Source organism: Anomaloglossus baeobatrachus, chromosome 5 (genome assembly GCF_048569485.1).
Source record: "Anomaloglossus baeobatrachus isolate aAnoBae1 chromosome 5, aAnoBae1.hap1, whole genome shotgun sequence".
Lineage (NCBI taxonomy): Eukaryota > Metazoa > Chordata > Amphibia > Anura > Aromobatidae > Anomaloglossus > Anomaloglossus baeobatrachus.
The window spans coordinates 117,680,275-117,705,136 of NC_134357.1; the positions used below are offsets into that span (position 1 = coordinate 117,680,275).

General features: G+C 42.5%; 1 protein-coding gene across 1 annotated transcript in view; it reads right to left on the reverse strand.

Moving 5' to 3' along the window:
* Window positions 1-17,402: 17,402 nt before the first annotated feature.
* LOC142310945 (uncharacterized) overlaps window positions 17,403-24,862 on the reverse strand; it is a 144,078-nt gene continuing 136,618 nt past the window's right edge. Inside the window, exons 8-9 of the mRNA XM_075348799.1 lie at window positions 24,263-24,373; window positions 17,403-22,274 (exon numbers count right to left, since the gene is read on the reverse strand). Of these exons, the coding sequence (XP_075204914.1) occupies window positions 22,256-22,274; window positions 24,263-24,373 (130 nt within the window). The 3' untranslated portion in view covers window positions 17,403-22,255. The remainder of the gene's footprint in view (window positions 22,275-24,262; window positions 24,374-24,862) is intronic.

Sequence of the window (24,862 nt, forward strand, 5' to 3'; positions counted from 1 at the left end):
GCCGCTGAAGCTTCAGCAGTGACAACCGACTCTGCAACCATCGGGCTGTGGGATCCCGTCGAGAAAGCCGAGTCGTCACCGTCTGAAAATCCCTCAATTTCAGAGGCAAAATCCGTATCCGAGCGTGAACTGTTGGCGGCGAACAGCATGTATACCAGCTCAGGGGTGAATGTTCTGCGAGCCATTATTTTTCCCTGCCTAACAAAAAAAATACTACTACTATTTTTTATGTTTCTTTTTTTATTTTTTTTTAGATTGTTTTTTTTTAACCCTAATCCTAACCCTGGTCCTAACTCTAATCCTGATCCTAACCCCAATACTAACCCACATCCTAACCCTAACCCTGATCTAAGTAAGCAAATGAAAAATTCTAATTAAGGGGGATGCTGAAGGAGGTGATGAGGGTAATCAGGATGAGTCAATAGAGGATAAGGATATTTGGGGTGAGAATATTAGATTGATTCATAATAAATTATTTTTTATTTTTTTTTACAGGCAGCAGCAGCAGCAAATATAGTCTTTCTCTCTTCTCTCCCAGATCAACTACAAGGGAGAGAAGATAGAGGCAGACCCAAATGCTGCCATTTCTCTAAATATTTTGTGTATTTGATCACTGTGATAGGATCTACCACAGTGATCAAATGCCAAGAGCCATTGAAATTGGTTGTTATCTGGAGGAGGCAGATTTTTGTGGACACACTGAGCATGTGCACACCATTTTGGAGAAAGAGAGAAGAAAGGGGGCCGCGGGGGACCTGTAATTTTATTGAGGTACGTTGGAGAACCGGAGGGACCGTGGGAGCACACTTGTGACCCATCTGACATGTTTGACCATGTCAGATAAGACAGAAAAAGATGATTTCAGTGGGCGCATGCATCGAGGGGGACATTGATGGGACTGGTGGAGCGGGGAAGGACTGGAGGGGATCGGGTGAGGTTTTTGTCTCCCATTTGACATGTTTGATCATGTCAGAAGTGAGTGAGCTCACAAGATGGCGACACTTCTCGGTGGCCGCATAGGGTATGCGGTAGCCATTTTGGAGACTGGAGATGTGGAGTGGGTCAGGGGGTGACTGTGGCAGCATCGGGGGACTGGAGAGGATCTGGGAAGAACAGTTTTCTCCCACCTGACATACAGTATTTGACCATGTCAGATATGAGAAAAAGCATTTTTCAGCAACGATTACATTTTTTTATATGTGATCGTTGCTGCACAATGTTTAACGCCGATCACGTGACCGAGGGCCGGAAACCCCCCCATAGCTGAAACCCGAAGATTTATTGACACTGGGGGGCACTACAGAGTTTCTCCTTGCCTCCGTTTATAAACGGCAGATCAGAATAAGTACCCTTTTCCCTTTTCCGCTGCCGTTTATTTCCGTAAGGCTATCGTAATGGGGTGAAAATGGAATCACAGCATATTCATTTAACAACACAGTAGAGTCCAATAGAAAATCAATGCAAAGTAGAAGTGCTCTTACCCAGCATGATCTAGCTGTATACAAGAAGTACCAGAAATACATAAGACTAATTAAGAACAAAACAAAGAACTAGAATAACAAGGTCATCTCTTCTGCCATCAGGCACCAACCTTAAAATATTGTGAAAATGATCCAGTTCATAATAAACACATTACATCCCATAGATAAAGACATCCTACACGTTTAGGTGGATATTGTCAAGGAGGCGGTGTTACACATCTCCCGGACCTTAGCAAACTTTTCAGGGCACCCTCTGTTCGATATAGAGTCTGTTCAAAAGGAATTATTGTATTGACTAGGTCTATCTACGCTTGTGTACTTGGGTAAGAAGTGCCCATCCAATGTAGGGCTATGAGTTTCCTAGCCATAAAGAGAGTGTCATGCAGGAAAATTTTAATGTGGTGGGTCCTGGAATCTTCGTTCATAACTTCGAAGAGACAGAGCAATGGATCCAGGGGTATGGGAAAGGAAGCCGGGGAGGATATGATTGAGATGACTATCCACATGATTTGGAGTTGTCCGGTGATCGTCTCCTTTTGGTGAAAAAAGTCTGCATTATCCGCTTGACAACTTAGATATTCAGAGGTCGCAGCCGAAACAATCGCAATGGGGTTAAATATGCTTGGTGCGTTATATATAGTTGAATCATTTTGTTATTGATGTACGGGGAAACCTTAGTAGGAGACTACAAAATCTCTTCCCAATCCTCCTCCATGATTTCAGGAATTAACAACCCCCATTTCTCCTTGACCGCCAAAGGCTGGAATTCATTTCCCACCGACAGCAAGTAAGTGTATAAAGCGGATATCAACCCAATAGGTCCCTGAGACCTAAGAATTCTTATTAAAGGGATGGAGGATATTAAAATGTTTGGAGAAGTTTTTTGCTTGTAGTGTTGTGCAACAGTCCTGAGGTGCAGGTACCTAAAAAAAAAAAGATGTCTAGAGATGTTGTATTTGGACTGGATTTGGGCAAAGGACATTATGACATTTTGCTCATATATATCGCAAAGAGAGAGAACGCCACATGAGCTCCAGAATTCGGAGGATGGGCATTTTACATATTTTGGTAGTATGGCCCATGTGTGTTTTCCCAAGGAAAATCTAGAGTGCAGGATGGCAATGTATGGAAATTAGCATGATGAATTTGTGGTGTTGGTTGGTATGGAGGTTTTTCCTGTAAAACTTGAGAAGCAATGAGATACCTAGGTGTTTATGTCTCAATAGATTGTAATGGCTCTGGATGTGGATGGACCGTTCATAGTTTGAGAACTAAATGGTGATAACATCATTCTATTAGGCCCACTGTTATTTTCTAAAAATTCACCAATCAGACTGTTCAGCCTGTCACAAAAATAGGAATTACAACCTACCGGTAATGATGTTTCCAGGAGCCCATCATGACAGCACCACAGGAGTTGCTCCTTTGACCTCTACAGGGACAGGAAAACACAAGAGGTTAAAAGCCCCTCCCATCCCAACCTCCTCGGTGACTTTTCCAAGTATCACAGCAGGATGGGAACAACGCAGGTTTATTTTTTGCTTTTTTCATACAATGTTAAGTTGACATTAAGCACAAAAAATGTAAGGGAGGGAAATAAGGTTGCTGTCATGATGTGCTCCTGGAAACATTATTCCCAGTAGGTTGTAATTCCTATTTTCCAGGACACCACATGACAGCACCACAGGAGAATACCAAACTAATCCATTATTAGGGGGGGGACCACAGCTTGAAATACCTTCCTACTGAGCAAGGTCTGCTGATTGGTTAAGATATCTAGTTTGTTATGTTTGCTGAATGTGTTTGGTCCTGACCATGTGGCCGTTCTACAAATCTGCTCAAGTGAGATATATAGGTAGAAGCTATAGCGGATCTGACCACCGATATAGGGTTGCTTTGACAGCCGTCCTACCTCGATTTTTCCCCCTAAATTGAACAAATAGAGTAGAGTTCATCCTCCAGTTCCGGGTAGCGTCCATATAGGCCAGCACTGCTCGTCTGACATCCAATGAATGTAAGCGTTGTTCCTTTTGATTCTTGTAGTCGTGGCAGAAAGATGGTAAGACAACTTCCTGCTCCAGAGTGACGGAGGAGACTACTTTGGGAGAAAGGTGGGATCCAACTTTAGGATTATCCTATTGTCTAGGATCTGCAGATACGGATCTCTGATGGATAAGGCCTTGGATCTCTCAGATTCTTTTAGCCATTGTCACTGCAACCAGGAACACCATTTTGACTGACCACTTCTCAACAGATATCTCATCAATCGGTTCAAAATGAGGATCACAAAGTCTGTTCAGAACCAGACCCAGGTCCGAAGGAGGTACTGTAGATCTGATAGTGGGTCTCAATTGCTGGATACCCCTAACAAATCATGCGACCCACGGATGGGAGGCTAGTGGTGCATCAAAGAAAAAGCTAAGGGCCGAGATCTGAAACTTCAGTGTATTTGGTTTTAGTCCCTTGCGGAAGCCCATCTGAAGAAAAGATCTTAGGGATATTCGGGTGGGCACTGTCCACTGGTTCCTCTCCTAGGAACGTGCAGAACCTTTAGATTTTTCTGTAGATGGTCTTTGTCACAGGTTTCCTACTCGCTTGGAGGGTGGAAATAACTGCATCTGACAGGCCCTTTATCCTCAAGCACTTCTCTTCAGGATCCAAGCCAACAAGTGTAGCTGATGTAGGCCTTGGTGAAGCACTGGTCCCTGGCTGAGGAGATCTACCTTCAGGGGAAGGAACACAGGGTCTCTTATTGCAGGGGCATTCAATAACGAGAACCAGCTCCTCTTCGGCCAGTAAGGCACTATGAGAATCACTCTGGCTCTGTCCTGGATCTTTCTGAGCACTCTGGGAATCAATGGGAGGGGAGGAAAAGCATACGCTAGACTCATGTCTCAGGTCTGAGTCATGGCATCCACTGCAGTTGGGTTGTCTCCTGGGTTCAAGGAAAAGAATTTCCTTGTCTTTGCATTTCTTCTCGAGGCGAACAGGTTCACTTGAGGGGCACCCCATCTGCAGATCAGACTCTGAAATATAGTTTTCTTCAATTCCTTTTATGAGGGATTTATCGTGCGCCTGCTAAGGTAATCTGCCAGGCAGTTTTCGGAGCCTTTCAGATGAATAGCGGAGATGGCTAGCACTGATCTTTCGGCTCAACAAAAAAATCTCTTTTGCCAGATCTTGGAGAGGGAGTTGCCTCCCTGGTGCCGGAGAAAAGGCACCATTGTGATATTGTCGGATAAAACCCTGACATGACGATTCAGGAATAGGTGTTGATTCCTCCTGAGGGCTTGCCAGACAGCGTTCAGCTCTCTGAAATTTGAGGACTTGTTTGTCATCCGTACTGGACACTTTCCCTGGAAGTAATTGGACCCCACATGAGCTCCCCAACCCGTCTGACTTACGTCAGTAGTAAGCGTGACATAGGGAGAGCAATCCCAGGGAACTCCGACCAGGTTCTTCCAGTCCATTCACCACTTCAAATCTTCTTTGACATGAGGGGAAGTAAACTGATCCTGCTGTTCAAGGACCACCGGGAACCAATAGTAGCGGACAGAATCAGCTTCTAAAGGACTCTGGAATGAAATTGGCTCTACGTGACGCATGGGATGCATGATCTCATTAGGCCGAGAAGACTCATGGCTTCCCTGATTGTGCTCCTCTTCTTCTGTCGGAGGATTTGGATTCTGCTCCTGATCACCTCTGCCATTTTTGACGGTAAAAAGGAGATTCTTGCGCTGGAGTCCAGCATGATACCCAGAAAAATCTTCCTGGTTTCTGCCTGGAGATTGGACTTGTGGGTGTTTACTATCCAACCTAGGGACTGGAGTTGTCTTAAGGTAGTAGGAATCCCCCAAGACAGTTCCTCCTGTGAGTCCGCTACCAGTAAAAGGTCGTCTAGGTAGGGTACTATTGTCACTTCGGTTCTTCTGAGATCGGTGTCTACCTCTGCCATCACTTTTGTGAATGTTCTGGGAGCAGAGGACAGGCCGAATGGCAGGCACCAGAACTGGAAGTGGTAAATCGTTCCCTCTTTCTATAGGGAAAACCTTAGGTTTATTTGGAACTTTGGATGGATGGCTATGTGATAATAGGCACTTTTTAGGTCTATCATGACCATGACAGAATTTGTATTGAGAAGAGGGATAGTAGACTTTATGGTATTCATGTGGAATCTTTTGTAACGGACCCACTGGTTGAGAGGTTTTAAATTTATAATTGTAAGAAATTCGCCCGACAGTTTTGTGACTGAGAAAAGGGTTGAGTAGTGACCCTGAAATTGTTCCGGAACTGGAAGAGGAAGTATTGCTTGTGTTTGTAACAGGGTTTCTACGTCCATCCAGAGATGGGCGGAAACGGACCTGGATCGGGGCTTTGTGAGGAGAAACCTTTCGGGAGGGATACGGGAGAACTCAATCTGGAGTCCCTGCTTTATGACCTGGAGGACCTATGGATTGGAGGATATGTTTCTCCACTCCTCCAGAAAACCACACAGTGTCCCGCCTATGCACATGGTGTCAGGACCTATCTGGCCTCTTCCTGGAGTCAAAATGGGGGGTTCCTATCTTTCCACCCTTTGTGATAGCTCCACCTTCCTGTCTTTCCTTTCCCTTTGTAATCCTGCCCTTCGAAAGATCGAAATCTACGAGAGGGCAGAGACCGCCAAGGTTATTCCTCTGGGAATCCTCCTTTGTTATCCGAAGCCTTCTCCAGAATCTCATCTAACACGGGGCCGAAGACCCGAATGCCTGAAAAGGGAATGGAACAGAGCTGATTTTTTGAGGCACTACAGTTAGGTCCAGAAATATTTGGACAGTGACACAATTTTCGCGAGTTGGGCTCTGCATGCCACCACATTGGATTTGAAATGAAACCTCTACAACAGAATTCAAATGCAGATTGTAATGTTTAATTTGAAGGTTTGAACAAAAATATCTGATAGAAATTGTAGGAATTGTACACATTTCTTTACAAACACTCCACATTTTAGGAGGTCAAAAGTAATTGGACAAATAAACCAAACCCAAACAAAATATTTTTATTTTCAATATTTTGTTGCGAATCCTTTGGAGGCAATCACTGCCTTAAGTCTGGAACCCATGGACATCACCAAACGCTGGGTTTCCTCCTTCTTAATGCTTTGCCAGGCCTTTACAGCCGCAGCCTTCAGGTCTTGCTTGTTTGTGGGTCTTTCCGTCTTAAGTCTGGATTTGAGCAAGTGAAATGCATGCTCAATTGGGTTAAGATCTGGTGATTGACTTGGCCATTGCAGAATGTTCCACTTTTTTGCACTCATGAACTCCTGGGTAGCTTTGGCTGTATGCTTGGGGTCATTGTCCATCTGTACTATGAAGCGCCGTCCGATCAACTTTGCGGCATTTGGCTGAATCTGGGCTGAAAGTATATCCCGGTACACTTCAGAATTCATCCGGCTACTCTTGTCTTCTGTTGTGTCATCAATAAACACAAGTGACCCAGTGCCATTGAAAGCCATGCATGCCCATGCCATCACGTTGCCTCCACCATGTTTTACAGAGGATGTGGTGTACCTTGGATCATGTGCCGTTCCCTTTCTTCTCCAAACTTTTTTCTTCCCATCATTCTGGTACAGGTTGATCTTTGTCTCATCTGTCCATAGAATACTTTTCCAGAACTGAGCTGGCTTCATGAGGTGTTTTTCAGCAAATTTAACTCTGGCCTGTCTATTTTTGGAATTGATGAATGGTTTGCATCTAGATGTGAACCCTTTGTATTTACTTTCATGGAGTCTTCTCTTTACTGTTGACTTAGAGACACCTACTTCACTGAGAGTGTTCTGGACTTCAGTTGATGTTGTGAACGGGTTCTTCTTCACCAAAGAAAGTATGCGGCGATCATCCACCACTGTTGTCATCCGTGGACGCCCAGGCCTTTTTGAGTTCCCAAGCTCACCAGTCAATTCCTTTTTTCTCAGAATGTACCCGACTGTTGATTTTGCTACTCCAAGCATGTCTGCTATCTCTCTGATGGATTTTTTCTTTTTTTTCAGCCTTAGGATGTTCTGCTTCACCTCAATTGAGAGTTCCTTAGATCGCATGTTGTCTGGTCACAGCAACAGCTTCCAAATGCAAAACCACACACCTGTAATCAACCCCAGACCTTTTAACTACTTCATTGATTACAGGTTAACGAGGGAGACGCCTTCAGAGTTAATTGCAGCCCTTAGAGTCCCTTGTCCAATTACTTTTGGTCCCTTGAAAAAGAGGAGGCTATGCATTACAGAGCTATGATTCCTAAACCCTTTCTCCGATTTGGATGTGAAAACTCTCATATTGCAGCTGGGAGTGTGCACTTTCAGCCCATATTATATATATAATTGTATTTCTGAACATGTTTTTGTAAACAGCTAAAATAACAAAACTTGTGTCACTGTCCAAATATTTCTGGACCTAACTGTTACACCTCGTGGCTCTCCTGTTGCAAGGAATGAGGTGGTCCCCCATTCCTTGTCTGCCGCGAGCCCTCCTGCTCAGCAGCACCAAAGGTCTGGGAGACTGCGCAGTCTGCAGGAGTTGCTTCCTTGGAGATGCAGCAGAAGGGTGACACCTGGTGGTTCTACCCTTGCAAGGAATGGAGTGGTCTCCCATCCCTTGTCTGCCACGAGCCCTCCTGCTCAGCATCACAGAGGGTCTGGGAGGTTGCGCAGTGTGCAAGGGATGGATGATCAGGGAAGCAGCAAGACTTCCCTTATCTCTGCACATTGTGAAACCGAGGATCCCGCCTTTATGACCCAGAGGCAGGAAGATGAGTATGTGCCCCACGTGACGTCTTCTGATTCGCTCACTGATAGCACACGGCCCGATAACGAGGCTGGTGGTGTGCTGAATCCTGACTGGCCGGGCCAAGACGTCACGAATCCTGATTGGGTCACGTCCATCTCACGCCCGCCCCTGGGTGGAGCTACACCTCCTTAAAAGCTCCCCCTGCCATCATGGCGGCGCGCGACCGTCCTTCTATGTTTGGATGTCTGGCAGCGTGCTGCCACGCCACTGCTCAGGCATTATTGTCTTTTGTGGGCTTGGCCCTTGCTGCTTAGGCAGCACCTGGTTTGCAGGTCGTGTTCCTTCCTTGCTGCTCCGGCAGTATCTCCTTCGGCAGGCCGTGTTCCTGCCTTGCTGCTCCGGCAGTATCTCCTTCAGCAGGCCGTGTTCCTACCTTGCTGCTCCGGCAGTATCTCCTTCGACAGGCCGTGTCCCTGTCCCAGGTGAGCTCCTCGAGTCTCCACCGGACTCACCTGGTTATTGAAAGCACACGTGCGTGGGCACCTCTGTGCTACCCTCGTGCCATATCTTGTGACTCCCGCTGGCACACATGCGTAGGCACCTCTGTGCGTCCCCGTGCAACACGTACACCGATCGAGAAGCCCCGAGCCATACAACCCTCACGGGTTAGGGCGGACCGGTGTACATAGATCGTCTGTGACATTCCAGACAATCACTAGTAGCAACCCGCTCACTCTTTCCTGACCATAGCAGCGGTCCCTTACACCGCACAGTGAACCTTGACCGGCGGAAGCTGTCCATTTCCCATCTTGGCACGCTTCCCCGGGTCCCCCTCGTAACACCTAACTGTATCTCCTGATCATGTTTTCAGCCATATAGCACGGCGGGCCGAACCTAGGGGCCTTGTCCATGATCTGAGCTTCCAGATCATCCAACCACCGAGACATGGATCTAGCCACTGAAGTAGCCGCTATATTAGTTTTGATGGTGGCTGCTGAGGCTACCCATGCCTTCTTCAGGAGTCTACCCATCTGCCTTCCTGTCCATCAGTTCTCTAAAACCAGAAGAGTCCTCAAATGGGATGGAAGTCTTTTTTGCCACCTTTGCTACAAGAACATCAATTCTGGGAATGTCTTCCCATGCTTTGATGTCCTTAGGCTCAAAAGGAAGAAAGGAAGAAGATCTCTGAAGTCCCGGGGAATCACTAGCTTCTTTTCAGCTTCATCCCATTTTTCCATGATCATGGCCCGGACATGCTGATTAACGGGGAAGACTCTGTGCCTTTGGGATCTGAGGCCCCCGAACATCTCATTGTGGATGGATCTTGGTTTCTCCGTCTCCTCCACCATCATGGTCTTTCGGACAGCCCGGAGAAGGTTATCTGTGTATCCACTGATGAGAAAAGATAACGTCTCCCTTCTTTTAGCAATGTTCCCGGAGTCTCATCCTCTGTTTGTGACTCAGAGTCACAGGAGGGGTCAGTGTTTGTGTCAGTGGGGTGGTGTGTCATGGAGTCAAGGGGGCTTAGCTTTGCAGCATGGTTGTTGTGAGGCATCAGGTCACCTGCCCTCCTGGTGCAACTGTCACTGTGGTGATGGGTGGTGCACGGCTCTGCACCTGTAAGGCTTCAAATGAGTTAGGGACCCACTCAGTGTTTTGCCGTGACGTGGCAGTGGGCTTCATACAGTCTGATCAGAATATTAAACCAAGAATTTCATGTTGAGGTATATATATTTTTACCTAGCAGCATTAGATCAAAGCATGATTTTTGGATGTGCGGTCCATGTCTTTTTCTCCAACTATGTTTCATTGGAGATAGGAATACCCCTTTAAGTTTTTTTTGTTTTGTTTTGTTTTTTTAAATGGAGAAAGGAAGCAAACTTACAGAAAGGGCTTCCATATAAGTGACTGGGGTTATTAAACGCCTTAGCCACAGATCTCTCTTTCAGTAGTCAGTTAAGTTTTACATTCAAAAAATATATTTTGCACAAATATGGAGTGCCAGGACCAATGGCGTAACTTGAAGCTCATGGGCCCAAATGTAAACGCTCCAATAAGGACCACAATTATTGCGAGCCTTTAATAGTATTGGTATTTTCACAGGGGCCAAAGGGACTTTTTGGGTTCCTTAGGCTCAATGACCTGGGTGAAATTGCAACCCCTATTGTAGTTACTCCCTTGACCAAGACTTTGTAAAAGATGCATTTTCACTTTGTCCTGACTCTTACCTTTCTAGATGCAACACTTACAGCAGAACACAGTAGACTTTCCCTTTTAAGGATCTTTACTGTATAAATGGGCAAAAAAGAAAATGGACAACCATTTGTGAATATTTTTACTACCTATCTTTGTATGTGTCTAATTTGTGACAGTTATTTCGTTTTTAAATACCATTTTTCACTTATCTGCAACCTCTTGGCCCTGGCGTTTTGTGCTGCACTGGAGGAACATTTGGCTGGAGCCCAGTGTAAAATTTAGACTTCTTTGGCAGAGAATAATCTGGGTTTTAGTCAATATTGTTTTAGGCTTCTGGGAATTCTGACAAAAACAATATTTTGCTGAATTCAGTATTACGGAGTAAAGCCTCATGGGAAAAGTGTTTGTTTACAGCTGTTTTTTTTATCTGCGCATCTGGAATTTTGTTAAAGGAGTGTCTGTTTTAGATCAACCTGTTTTAGATTGTGAGGGAATCCTGATGACAGGAGGGGCCCTGGTGCTGTAGTTTACGTTATCAGCTGCTACAACGAGAAGAACCACAGCATTTCTGCATTTTTTACCCAGGGTCAAAATCTGTCAGACTATGCCACCCCTCGAGACAAGCCCCCTTGGTGCCCTGGGCTGGCATTTCATAGTGTTTCCCTAATAATAATGTTCACCATGATAGCTGTCTTTTATTAAATTGCCATGTTACCCATTCCCTGTCCACCGCCATTAACTTGAGAACGGCGGCAGCTATAGGCATATAAGTGGTGTCTAGGTATAGTAAAGTAGCCATGCGCTACGCAATGAAACCACCTATAGCGCCACCTGGTGGAAAACAACGGAGTTAGCATTTTTATCTTGAAAACTAAACGAGAGAGAAAAAGGTGAATTACAAAGTTACAGGGCATCATCAATTCAATACAAATCGACACCTTGCATACAGAAATGCTATGATATGAAACCCATGACCCCCCCCCCCCCCAAAAAAAAACCATTGAATGCTGGTGACGCATATGGCGCTGATTTAACTTTGATGCTCAAAGTGGCCACCGTCAGCTGCAATGCACATCTGGACTCTGGAAAGCATGCTGTATCTTGCTGCACGTTGTGCAATATGGTAGGTGACATGTTTACAAAAGCATCTGTAATACGTCGTTGTAGGTCCTGCAATGTTGGTGAAGGGGTCGCATACACCTGCTGTTTGATGTGACCTCACAGAAAGAAGTCCAATGGGGTCAGGTCAGGTCAGGTGAGCGTGGAGGCCACTCCACGCAGCCACCATACCCAAAGACTTTTAGGAAGGTCTCCATGAGATATTGCTTCACGTCCGCAGCCTTGTGAGTTTTACACATTCTAATCATAGCATTTCTGTATGCAAGATTCATATTGAATTGATTATACCCTACAACTTTGTAATTCACTTTTTTTCTCTATCTCGTTCCGTTTTCGAGATAAAACTGCTAACTCCGTTGTTTTCCACCAGGTGGCGCTATAGGTGGTTTCATTGTGTAGCTCATGGCTACTTTACTATACCTAGACACCACTTCTATGCCTATAGCTGCCGCCATTCTCAAGGTATTGGCAGTGGACAGGATATGGGTGGACACACTGTATATTATATCTACGCTTTGAAATTGTCAGCTCTTGTATTAGCCCCCCAGTCTTTGATCCAACTACTTTCTTTCTTCCATGCTGCAGTTGATTTCTAAATGAGACTGTCGCTTTATTTTTGGAGCTTTCTTAATATACTCTAACACTACAAACTTGAGGTTTTTAAATTGCATACAGCACATTTTGTCTGTTTGGCCATTTCCTAGATCAGGGATGCTCAACCTTTCCTGCCTGGGGGGACATTGTTAGATTGAATTACTGTGATCCCAAGGGCCACTGTAAAATTTAAAGGGAGTTTGCCACCCCAAAAAATACATATTAACGTAGCTCTACAGTAGTATAGGGAACCTAACCAATGCAAAAATCATAATAGCACTGTACATTTTAATGGTACAGTGTGTGAGAAATATACTTTTAATTAAGTGCAATTGAGGGAGCTCAGTGCATCATTATTTTGCCTAATTTGCATTTCAAGGACTTCAACGATTTCTGATTGACAAAGCTTGCTCGCTCAGAAACTGTGCTGCCTGAACACATCCTACATACCTGCACACACACACTGACCCTGTCTAAGCGCAGGTGCGTGCACACACATTCAGTGTGCACACAGTGTGGGCGGGTGCATTCTCCTCTCTGCATCCTCCACTTGCTACCCTGAAAAACCCAGAAGTGTAACAAGCGAGTGACTTCAGAAAGCAGCCAGGGAGGAGAAAGGGCCTGTCCACACTATTTGCATTCTGCACTGACACTGTGTGTGTGCAGCCAGACTCAGCCAGTGTTAGTGCGCACCTGCAAAGTGGCTGAGTTCAGACAACACTCACTCTTGAAAGCAAGTGCTGTCAATCAGCTGTGGGAGAAACCCCAAAAATGCATATTGGGGATATAACAGTGCACTGAGCCCTTGGGTGAAATGAAAAAACATGCAGGTTACGGTCTCTACATGATATGGAATTTTATCAATAGTTTCACTGCAATTATGAAATGAAATGAAAATATTATGGCGATTGGTGAGTAGAGGCATAAAAACCTTGAGTACACTCCATCAAAATACCCCCTGGAAGAAGCGTTAAGCGAAACACTCGTAGGGATACTTCTTAACCTTCAGGTTGTCTACCGCCATTGTTTTGCTTTCCTGGATCATTTTGTACTTTTTCATTAAGCCTTTATACTCTTCCTTGGGGTTTCCCTTTATATTGCGGTTACATCTTGCATACTCCGCATCTCTTCTTATACTTTCTCTTTGAGAATGATCTGACTTTGTCTTTATTTATTTTTGCTGTGATGCAAATTATATTATGTTTTTTTCTTTCTGAGACTACTGCCATCATGTGGATACTTGGGAAACACCGTGATCTTTCTTCCATGTTGCATTACTTTGATTTTTTATTTGTTTTATTTATTGTAATTTTTTTGCAAACTGACATTTTTTTGTTACGTCTTTCCCACTGGGGATTTATTTTTGTGTCGCGTGTTTGTCTCGGAGTTTGGGAAATCTTTGTTATCATGCGGATATTTTAAGGTTATCAGGAATTATAACAAGATTGTTTCTTTTGAATAGATGTATCCCTAGGTTTGGATTTCCTTGGCACTATATATTATGTCCTACAATTAGACCTGGTCATTATAAGTATTCGAGCATATATTATGCAGATATAATAGTTTGTATATATATATACACACACACAATAATTTTCGGAGAATGGTAATATATATATTATATGTTATGTGAGCCTGGGACCGTGAGGAAGGAGGCTTTACACAACCGAAACGCGTAGTCCATTATCGCATTATTCCTGCACTTTGTCATGAGCTCTGGAATTTTAATTGCTCCATAAAGTTGGAACTTTTTTTCACTACCACTTGGAATCTCCTTTTTTTGTTGGATCCATTTACAAGGTTGCTACTATTACTTGGACGTTTCCCCAGTCCAGACCCGTGCAATCAAGGAAAACCAGGTATTGACAAGGCATGAGCTCAGACTGGTCAGCTGATCTATTACCATTTCTTGGATTTATGTAATCTTTAAATACAGAAATTACCCCCTCTGGTAATGACAATGTCCTTGAATAACTTTATAGAAAACACACAAGCACAAGAACCTTTCGCAACACCATGTGATGCAGGTAAATATAGCCTTATGTTGGCACGCATCCTGCACATTAAGGGAATGTAGGTGAGAAGTAATGTCCTAAGACGTGCTATATGCTCTCATGTTTTATTAATGTTGCCTCATGTTAGACAGTTAATGTTTAACCATAGTGCTCTGCTTTCAAATCTCTCTCTTTTTGTACCTTGCTGATATATTATCTAATTGAGATGGCAAAGGTAATTACATCTGTCTCATCTTATCATTTGTTGACATTTTATTGCTGCTGTTCCACAAAAAATTGCAAATTGTGCATATTTTGTTGCAGTCGGGGTTGTTAGACTTTTTATTCCCTTTTTTTTTAAACCAGTAAACTATGGTTTTATACACTGACAGATTTCTGAAGAATACAACAAATCTTACATTAGAAAAAAACGGGGCAAGATTAGGCCCCTATATACATTAGATTAACATCGGCAGGCTTGGTCTAATGTGTACAGTGCCTTGAAAAATAAGTGACTTAATAAATAGCATTCACCTGTGTGTAAATTATTTTCAGTTTGACTACAGCGGAGCTGTGAAGGCCTCAGAGGTTTGTTTTAGAGCATTGGGGATGAAGCAGCATAATGAAAACCAAGAAATACACCAAACAGGTCAGAGATAATAATGTGGAGTAGAGTAAAGAAAGTAAGGTTATAAAAAAATAGCCCAAGCTTTGAACATCTCATGGAGCACTGTTCAATCTACCATTTAAAAATAGGAGTACGGCACAACTGCAAATCTTAAAAGATATGGCCATTTATCTATACTGACATCCCAAGCAAGGAGATGCAGCTAAGAGGGCCATGGTCACTCTGGAGGAGCTGCAGAGATCCACAGCTCACGTGGGGTAATCTATCCACAGGAAAAATATTAGTCATATACTCCACAAATCCGGCCTTTATGGAAGAGTGGCAAAAACAAAGCCATTTTTGCAATCAAGCCATAAGAAGTCCTGTTTGCAGAAAGCTATGTAGTGGACACAGCTAGCATGTGGAAGAAGGTGCTCTGGTTAGATGAGAGTGAAGAAGAACTTTTTGGACTAAAGGGGGCTTTACATGCAGCGGCATCGCTAGCGATGTTGCTGGTGAAAGCACCCGCCCCCGTCAATTGTGCGTCACGGGCAAATTGCTGCCCGTGGCGCACAACATCGTTAGGAGCCGTCACACATACTTACCTGCCTAGCGACGTCACTGTGGCCTGTGAACCGCCTCCTTTCTAAGGGGCGGTTCGTGCGGTGTCACAGCGACGTCACACTGCAGGCGGCCAATAGAAGTGGAGGGGCGGAGAATAGCCGCATTGATACGCCCACCTCGTTGCCGGAGGACGTAGTTAAGCTGTTGTTCGTCGTTCCTGGGGTGTCACACGTAGCGATGTGTGCTACCTCAGGAACGACGAACAATCTACGTCCACAACGACGAACGAGATTTTGAAAATGAACGACATGTCAACGATCAACGATAAGGTGAGTATTTTTGATCGTTAGCACTCGCTCGGAGCTGTTACACGCAACGACATCACTAACGACGCCAGATGTGCGTCACGAATTCCGTGACCCCGACGACATATCGTTAGATATGTTGTTGCATGTAACTGGGCCTTTACTGCAACATGCTATGAGTGGTGGAAAGCAAACACTGCACATCTCCCTGAAAACAACATCCACACAGTCAAATGTGGTAGTAGCATCCTGCTGTGTGGTGGCTTTTCTTAAGCAGAGACAGGAAAGCTGGTCAGAGTTGATGGGAAGATGGATAGTGCTAAATACAAGGCAATCCTAGAGGAAAACCTATTGGGTTGAGGCTGCAAAAAGACTGGAATCGGGGTCCACCTTACTGTAATAATACTTCTGGTTAAATGGCTCAGTCAAAGTTCGGACCTAAATCCAATTGAGAATCTACGGAAAGTCTTGAAAATTGATGTTTACAAACGCCTCCATCCAATCTCACTAAGCTAAAGCTATTTTGCAATGAAGAATGGGCAAAAATTGCAACCTGTAACTGTCCAAAGCTGGTAGAGTCATACTCCAAAATACTTAAAGCAGTAATTGCAGTGAAAGATGGTACTAAAAAAGTATTGACTCAAGGGGGCTGAATACAAATGCAAATCACAATTTTAAGATTTCTAATTTTTAAATATTTAGAAAAGTATGTATCATTTCTTTATACTTCACAAATACTTGCTACTTAGTGATGGTATATCACATAAAATCCTGAAAAAATATATTTAGGTTTGTGGCTGTAACATGAAAAATGTGGAAGAGTTCATGGGGCATGAATACTTTTTCAAGGCACTGATATTGGATAAGGATCCGGCATGTCCGATTTCGAACTAACACTCCTTTTGTTCTTGGAAAGATAAACTAACTCCAGAGATATTTGGCAAAGGCTCTCATAGAGAACACAGGAGCGCTCGTCAGAACATCCGACAGTTATCTATTGGGTAGAGCCCCTTAGCCATTATGCCATCCTAAGATAAAACCTTATTAATTCCCCATAATTGGGTTACCTTTCGAATATTTTTCACATGCACTACACACGCTATAATCATTGTGTATTGCAGACAGATTTTTAAGCGCATTACATTTATTTTGGCAGATGCGACTGATGTAAACCGAATCTATTGGCCAATTACACATCCCAATTTTGGTCTGTACTTGTGCAGGCACCCAGTGATGTCCTAAATCGAGATGAGCGTGGACGTTCGGTTCTGTGGGTGCAGCTTGCCTTTTGAAAAAGTTTGGTTTTGGACCCGGACTTGACCTGAACCCCAATGGAAGTCACTAAAGGACAGTTCAGATCTAAGCCCACATGCAGCCATAAACAGAGCCCTTCTGGGGTCAGGTGAGTTGTTTTTTTTTCTTGGTGCACACTGCATCCGATCACGCTGTTGTTACCCCCAGTGCAAGCCGATCAAATGCTGCAAGCGGCTCATACTGGGCTGAGGACCGAGCACAGCGATACTCGCGTAAGTGGTGTTCATACGTAAAGCACCTGAAATCTGAACCCGAAGTTTGTTATTTTGTTGGGTTTTTTTTTGTTTTTTTTTTTAAGTATGTGTTCCGTACGAACACCAAACCTCAGGTTCGCTCATCTCTAGTACTAAACCTCTGACATACTCATTAACTTTTGTTACGAAACCAAATCAAGTCACATGCTTTATATGTAGAAGTTTATTAAAACATTTTACATTTTTTTTTACAAGTTGTAAAAATATAAGTCGATATACCGGTATTTATAAATATAAAATGCTTGTAGGATAATGCTTGAAAAAAAAAAAATGTTAGAATATGAGTTAATTTTATAAAAATTATATGAAATGGAATGTAAGTACATGACAGTGGTATATAAAATACATCTGAACCAATAAGGTAAGACTATTCACAGAATAATCAGGGTAAACAATCTTTTCAGCCACATAAATAGCCAATAAGATTTGCAGCAAGAAATAGGAATATATAATTTACAATTCAAATGATTGCACTCAATATATTGAGCCAAAATCCCCTTTATATACATGAATTATCTGTTACATAGGAGAGTCAGATGCTTGTTGGCGGATTGCTGTGTAGACGTGCCCTTCTTATAGAGGGAAATAAGCCTATAGTAATGGGAACAAGTCATAAGACATGATGAAATTCAACATGCCCATTCCCCAGACATCTAACAGAAAAGTTTTGCAGGGCACATTAAATGGTCCGATAGTTCAGCTGAAATTAGTATTTTTGGCTAAATTTAGAGGGGTCCCGTAATTGGGACATTTCTGGCATATCAATAGGATATTGTTGTATAGATATCCCATGGATGTGTATGGTCACATATACAATACTTTGTAACAAACGTCTGCAAAATGTTTTACATATTATGATTCATTGTTGTTGCTACTTGGGCCAGCATCCATGTAAGAGACTCCCTATACTTCAGCCTGTAAAGAAAACTGTGATATGTTTTAAGGATATGTGGAGTTTGACTGATATGTACACAGATATAGTAAATTCTTATATACTTGGGGTCAACTTGCATCGAACACTTCCACCCATGAAAGTAACTATTTACATCATACACATCTGCCTTTTATTAGTGTACAGTATACACTGTCATATACACTCCATCAGTAGTTCCAGCCTCTGAAATTCATTGCTTAAACAATGTGATATTTATAGTATAAGTTTACATTTGCTAAAAAAAACACGCCCTAATAAAAAAGATATTGGATTATGAGCAGAAATGACCCTTTACTGGAGTTAAGTATGTGCAGGGAATATATTCTGCACTGTGAGTCTGCAAGTAGCACAGAGATATCGGTTAGGACGGCTTGTAAAACGTCGGCGGTACAGGCTTCAAATAATGGAGCCCAGAGTTGGCGCATGCGCAGATTGAGCTGTCTGCTCTAGATCTCATCTGTGCACATGCCGCTTCCAGCCTATTGATCTTTGGCAGCGGACTTCAGGAAAATGGTGCCCGAAGGTGGTGCATGTGCAGACGAGCTCTAAGCTTGTCATTGAGCTGATGGTCTCCAGAGTCGGCGTGTGCGCAGATTGAACTATTTCTTTGAAGCCTGCACAGCCAACAGTTTCTGAATGTCCCTGCCTCACAGCACCCGCAGCAAGCAACCGGGACACCCGTTGCACCGCCCACAGCATCGCCCTTCTCCACTACCACCCCGGCCTCCCGTGACCCTGCTCCACCACCACTGCCCCCCCCCCGGTAAAACACCACTGGATTATAAGACGGACCTCATCTTTTTTTTCCTCTAAATTTGGGGTGCATCTTATAATCTGATGCGTCTTATAATACGAAAATTACGATAATTGTACTGCGGTGGATTTTGAGGAACATAGGACCAGACGTTACAACCTACACAAACCCATGAGCATCAATAAGACTTGGACACCCATGACTAAGTCACTAGTTCATCAGTCGTCCTTCCTTGAACCACTTATGGAAGTACGGAAGTCACGGGTTCATCAGTCGTCCTTCCTTGAACCACTTATGGAAGTGCGGTATACTGGGAGCATCCCATAAGACCTGTAGTCTTGAAGATGCCCTCACCCAATCATCTAGCCATGACAACTTGGCACTTCTCAAGGTTGCTCAGATCCATATATTTCCTACTTCTAACAAATGAACACCAAGGAATTCAAAAGTATGAGATCTTATCAACTCAATGTGATAGAGCAATGTGTCTGACTCACAGTGGAGCCATTAGCACTAGTGATTCATTATCATTCACTTCACCTGTCAGTGGCATTAATGTTATGGCTGAAGGTATATATGAGCTAATAACTACATATAAAAAGTTTTACAATGTGCAAATACACTTTAAATTCCAGTGTTAATCCTTATAATACAGGTCCATGATACCGTTTGGGAGTGCTATCAATTAAAAGTGTTGCTGATTTTATAAATTAAACAAAAGGTTTCTGTAGAGACAATAGGGGAATACTGCAATAGTTAATCTTCCCACTTACATCATACAAAGATATAAAGTAAAAACTTTTTTGGTAAGTGCTTCACGTATACTTATGGGGTCTGAATACATTCAGATTCAATTACTATTAAAACTAAAGTTTATGTAGAAATTAGCAAAGATTATTTCCAGTTTATGTTAAAAATATATTTTACGTCTATATTTATAATGCATACCAGGGCAAAGAAGCGAGTATATCATATTAGGCCAAAAGTCCCCAATCTGAGGCTCGGGAGCCACATGTGGCTCGTGGGCCCATGATGCGTGGCTGCCGGCTGTCTGCCAGCTTGGTACATTAGCATCAGATCTAGAAGACATCTATGAAGAACAGATATCCAGATGGTGACTTTTGTAAGTAGTCACCCACAGAACAGCAGATCCGGATGGGAATTTCCTGGGCAGGGGCGATAAATATGGTAAGCTTGAGATAAAATGATATTTCCAGTTAAGTTGGCGCTTGAAGTTGGATATAATTGTGTGGAATGTTTAATGTAAAATACTGAATGGGGTAAAGTGGGCACCCCTGGATGTAAATATACTGCCCATAAGGGAGGAAGAACAAGGTGTCGGGGTATCGGTGTACTTTTGTGGGAACTTTGGCTATCTTTATATCATACTCTGGGTTTCAGGACTGGCACTCGTGACCCTCTCTCAAAGCTCAATGTGGCTCGTGACCCTCTCTGAGAGCTGAAAGTGGTTTGTGACCCTCTATCGGAGCTGAATGTGACTCTCAAGGTAAGAAAGGTTGAAGACCACTATATTAGGCCTTGTGCACACTGCTGTATTAAAGCAACAGACAATCTCTGCAACTGTATAGAGTTGTACGGGGCCATACATAAGTAATTGTTTTCTCTATCAGATGCTATATAATGGAGCTATTTGCCCCTAGGAGGGATAACTGTGTCTTTGGTGTCTCTACATCTTCTAGCTACATCTGTATAGATCGATGTGCAAGAGGCCTTACATCACAATAGGCTTCTTTCCCAGAAATGATTCTTACAAAAAAATCCATTACCACTTGCGACAAATATCAAACATATTAACCATTTTATATACTGTGGAAATGGGGCATATTAATTACTGACAAAATTGACATTTCTTTACAAATGAAGGGCATCCTGTGCTCTAAAGCAGTATACAAACTAGATTGATATGATATACAGTATATGTATAACATGTCAACCAGAACATTTTTCTTGCAAGGATGGTACTTGTTATTCATGGGTTACAAATAACAGTATATACACCGAATGTTTCTGACTATAAGACGCACATTTTACTAAGGTAATGTCTTGCAAAAATTTACATGCGTCTTATAGTCTGCAGTCAGTAAGGTGAGGTGTTCCAGAACTCCCGGATTGCTTCCTTAAATTACAGTTTAGAGCTCTCATAAGTGCTGTGCTCCAATCCTGAGATAACTAAGCGGCTGCACAGTTCTCTCTCGATCTGTGCAGTTAATGCTGAGCAAGAGGGATTGCGCCGAGCTTGCGATCAGGTCATGGAAAGCTTGTGTCCACATGAGGGATAATAGAATGGATCTTTGAGGCACAGGAGGAAGAAAAATAAAACTGTCACATGTAGATAGGTTAATTTACACTTAGAAGAAGAGTCTCAGTCTAAAGCCATTCTCCTGCATTTCCATGTGTTGCTCTATCTGCACCACACAGGATACATATGTGATGCCGTCTTTGATTGCCCATATTTATGTGTGGTCATGAAGGGTGCAGGACTGTTTGACATAAAATCTGCAAAAGGCATCCTTGCTAGTGTGGAAATTACAATACCTTCCACTAAAGTGTACAGCCAGCTAAATCGCATATAAGGAACATAAGTGGCAGAGATAAAAGACATTACACATGTAAGGTACCAGGCACGTGGCTGATTCCACAATAAATGGACTTGTGCTCTCTATGACATTTGGTACAAGACAACCAACGTAAAACTATATTGGGACCTTGTTATGCCACTTTTGGAGACCGTATATAACGCCCTTTATTTTTTGGTACAACCCTCATAATACTGTATACTTCTACCACTTTGTAAAAATCATTACCCCCTCTTCTACTCTAGAGAACCAAGAAACAAGCACAACCGTAGAGCACCAACATTAGTGACATTATGCCCGCCACATCTCTACATCACTAGGGTAGTTTTAATATTAGTATTTCTTTCCTATTTTCTGTTGTCTAAACCTGGGGGCATCTTCTAGTCAGGTGCGTCTTATAGTCTGAAAACTACAGTAGATATTCAATGGAGTGTAGATTTATGGCATATGACCATACGAGAAATCTGGAAGCTAATATTTGCTATTGGCAGCCACTTGCCCTTAGCCCCATTTATATTGAATTAAACATAATGATGTCACCTGCCTTTATGTATCCTACAATAAGGATTATAGGTAATAAATAATGAGTGCTTCATAGGAGCATATATGCAGAGTAAATTCACAGATAACCATACTTTGTACTTATTAATGTGAACGGACATAGATCCTTACAAACATCATAACATACATTCACATAACACATTTCCCACATGCTGATACATTCTATTCTTCTGTCTTCTGTATTCCCTTCTTTTGTTCCGGCCATTTATAGGCTGTATATTCACATATCGTCATCTTTCCTGCAAACACATAAGATGCATTCAGATTAGAATAAGTATACATGTTTTCTCCTGGATTTACAACTTTAGGGCCCGTGGGCAGAATATTATATAAGCTTTAGGCCTCTTTCAATATTAAAGGGAATCGAACAGCTGATCAATGCTGCCCAATACACGTGCAGCATGTATCAGGCACTGGCTGTGCGATTTCAGACGGGTATGTTTGACACTGAAATGCTGTGATGTTTTAGAGAAAAACGTACAGGAACAGAGCTGCGCTGGACACTAGACGGTTGGACAGGAGGGTCTTTCCTGGATTCTCACCGTCAACTGACATAGATTGATATGTCTCTTTAGGGCAAGACCAATCAATCCAGGGCAGGGAAGACCCAGTGGAAAATGTATTTGTTATTTTTTGTTTTATAATGGGGACTGCGTTATATAATGTCAGAATCCAATGACAGTAAACAGATAAAATGCAGTCACCCTGCTGAGATACCCAACATTCAGCTGTAATATGTAAGCGACAAGGAAGGATAAGTTATGCTCAACCTCTGTGGTCCTGGTGCTCGGGAGAAAAAATATAACCAATGTGGAGGAGGACCCCGGCACACAGTGCAAGAAAAATTGAACAGTCCAGGTATGGTATGCTTGAATGATTTTTATTTTCACAATTAAACGGTACTGTCCAACGTGTCGGCTCGTACAAGAGCCTTCGTCAGGGACTGAAAAGTACCGTAGTTATGAAGTTCAAGAAAAAAATCCTAGTAGCACCTTGTAGACCAGAAGGTAAATGTGAAGTATATGAATAGTCAGGAGGGGCACTTTAAACATTAGAAGGATATATGTAAAATTGGTGTACTGTCATAGTGTAGATGGGGCTTACAAGGTAGATGAAGAGATGGATGAATGCTGCAAAAGGTGGCAACCTGAATGTATATAGTATAATAATCAATCATACATGGTATGGTAGGAAAACCACATATTGGGTGAGGACTTGTTATACTAATGGTAATTGGGAGAATGGTGAGAGCACCAGAGAAATGCCTATCACAGCATAGTGGAGGTGAGTATGTGGAGGGATACAAGTCCTCACCCAATGTGTGGTTTTCCTACCATACCATGTATGATTGATTATCATACTATATACATTCAGGTTGCCACCTTTTGCAGCATTCATCCATCTCTTCATCTACCTTGTGAGCCCCATCTACACTATATGACAGTACACCACTGTTACATATATCCTTCTAATGTTTAAAGTGCGCCTCCTGACTATTCACATACTTCACATTTACCTTCTGGTCTACAAGGTGCTACTAGGAATTTTTTCTTGAACTTCATAACTACCGTACTTTTCTGTCCCTGACGAAGGCTCTTGTACGAGCCGACACATTGGACAGTACCGTTTAATTGTGAAAATAAAAATCATTCAAGCATACCATACCTGGACTGTTCAATTTTTCTTGTACTGTGTAATATGTAAGCGGACTGAGCAATAAATGTTCAAATCCTCCGCTGTGTCACCACAGGAGATAAAAAGCATTACACGGTTCTCAATTAAATCATCTCCTCCACATTTTTAAGATTGCTGTGACTGAATGGAAACATTTTTGATTGCACCCAGAGGTAATGGAATAATACATTTGATTGCCAGGTTTTTGCTATAATTGTAAGCAATTCAGTCTATCCCCTGTATCATAAACAGCCTGGGCTCCAGATTGATGCACTTTACTTTCACACTGTATAAAAAGACAGCAAGGGTAAGACTTGTGCTGCTGATATAGAGAGGTCACGGAACATTGTCTAGACTTGATACAATTGTGTTTATTTCTCAGCTATTAAAAGCATTAGATTGGTAGGCAAGTTTCCACTTTTTGAGAATGAAAATTTTTCTATTTAAAATTAAAAGGAAACAGATCTTGAAATAAATGAAGACAGGAAATACACAGAATATTAGAAAGTAAATAACACAATAAAATGGAAATCCTCTTAAACATAGAATTTACCTGTTTAATACATACAGACTGGACCAAGCGTTTTCTCTGCTTACATTCTGTCCAAACGCAATCATGGAGTTTCTGTCTCTTCTCTTAATCTCGCCTTGTATGAGATCAGGCCTGGTGAGAAAAAAAGTGCATTGTATGATTGACTCCATAAGCGGAAAACAACAAGGTGAGCGTGCAGTTTTATTACAGCGATGATGAGCAGTGATCACACTTGTGTATCAGGATGTGTCAGTGCATCTGGAGGTGCTGGACATAGTGGAAATATATATCCACAGTCATCAGTTCTTGTGATTCACTCATAACACATTCCAATCTTAGCAACGCAAATGCGTAGGGGAAAAACATATTCATGGTCTCTTTACACATTCACACCAGTTTTAGTTTATATAAAATAGTAATTAACTAATGAAGACAATTCCTCAGAGGCATATATATATTATACACACATACACAGTATATCACAAAAGTGAGTGCACCCTTCACATTTTTGGAAATATTTTATTTTCATGGGACAACCCTGAATATATGACAGATGAGACTATGTAAAGTAGTCAGTGTGCAGCTTGTATAACAGTTAAAGTCTAAGCCGCTGACAAAATG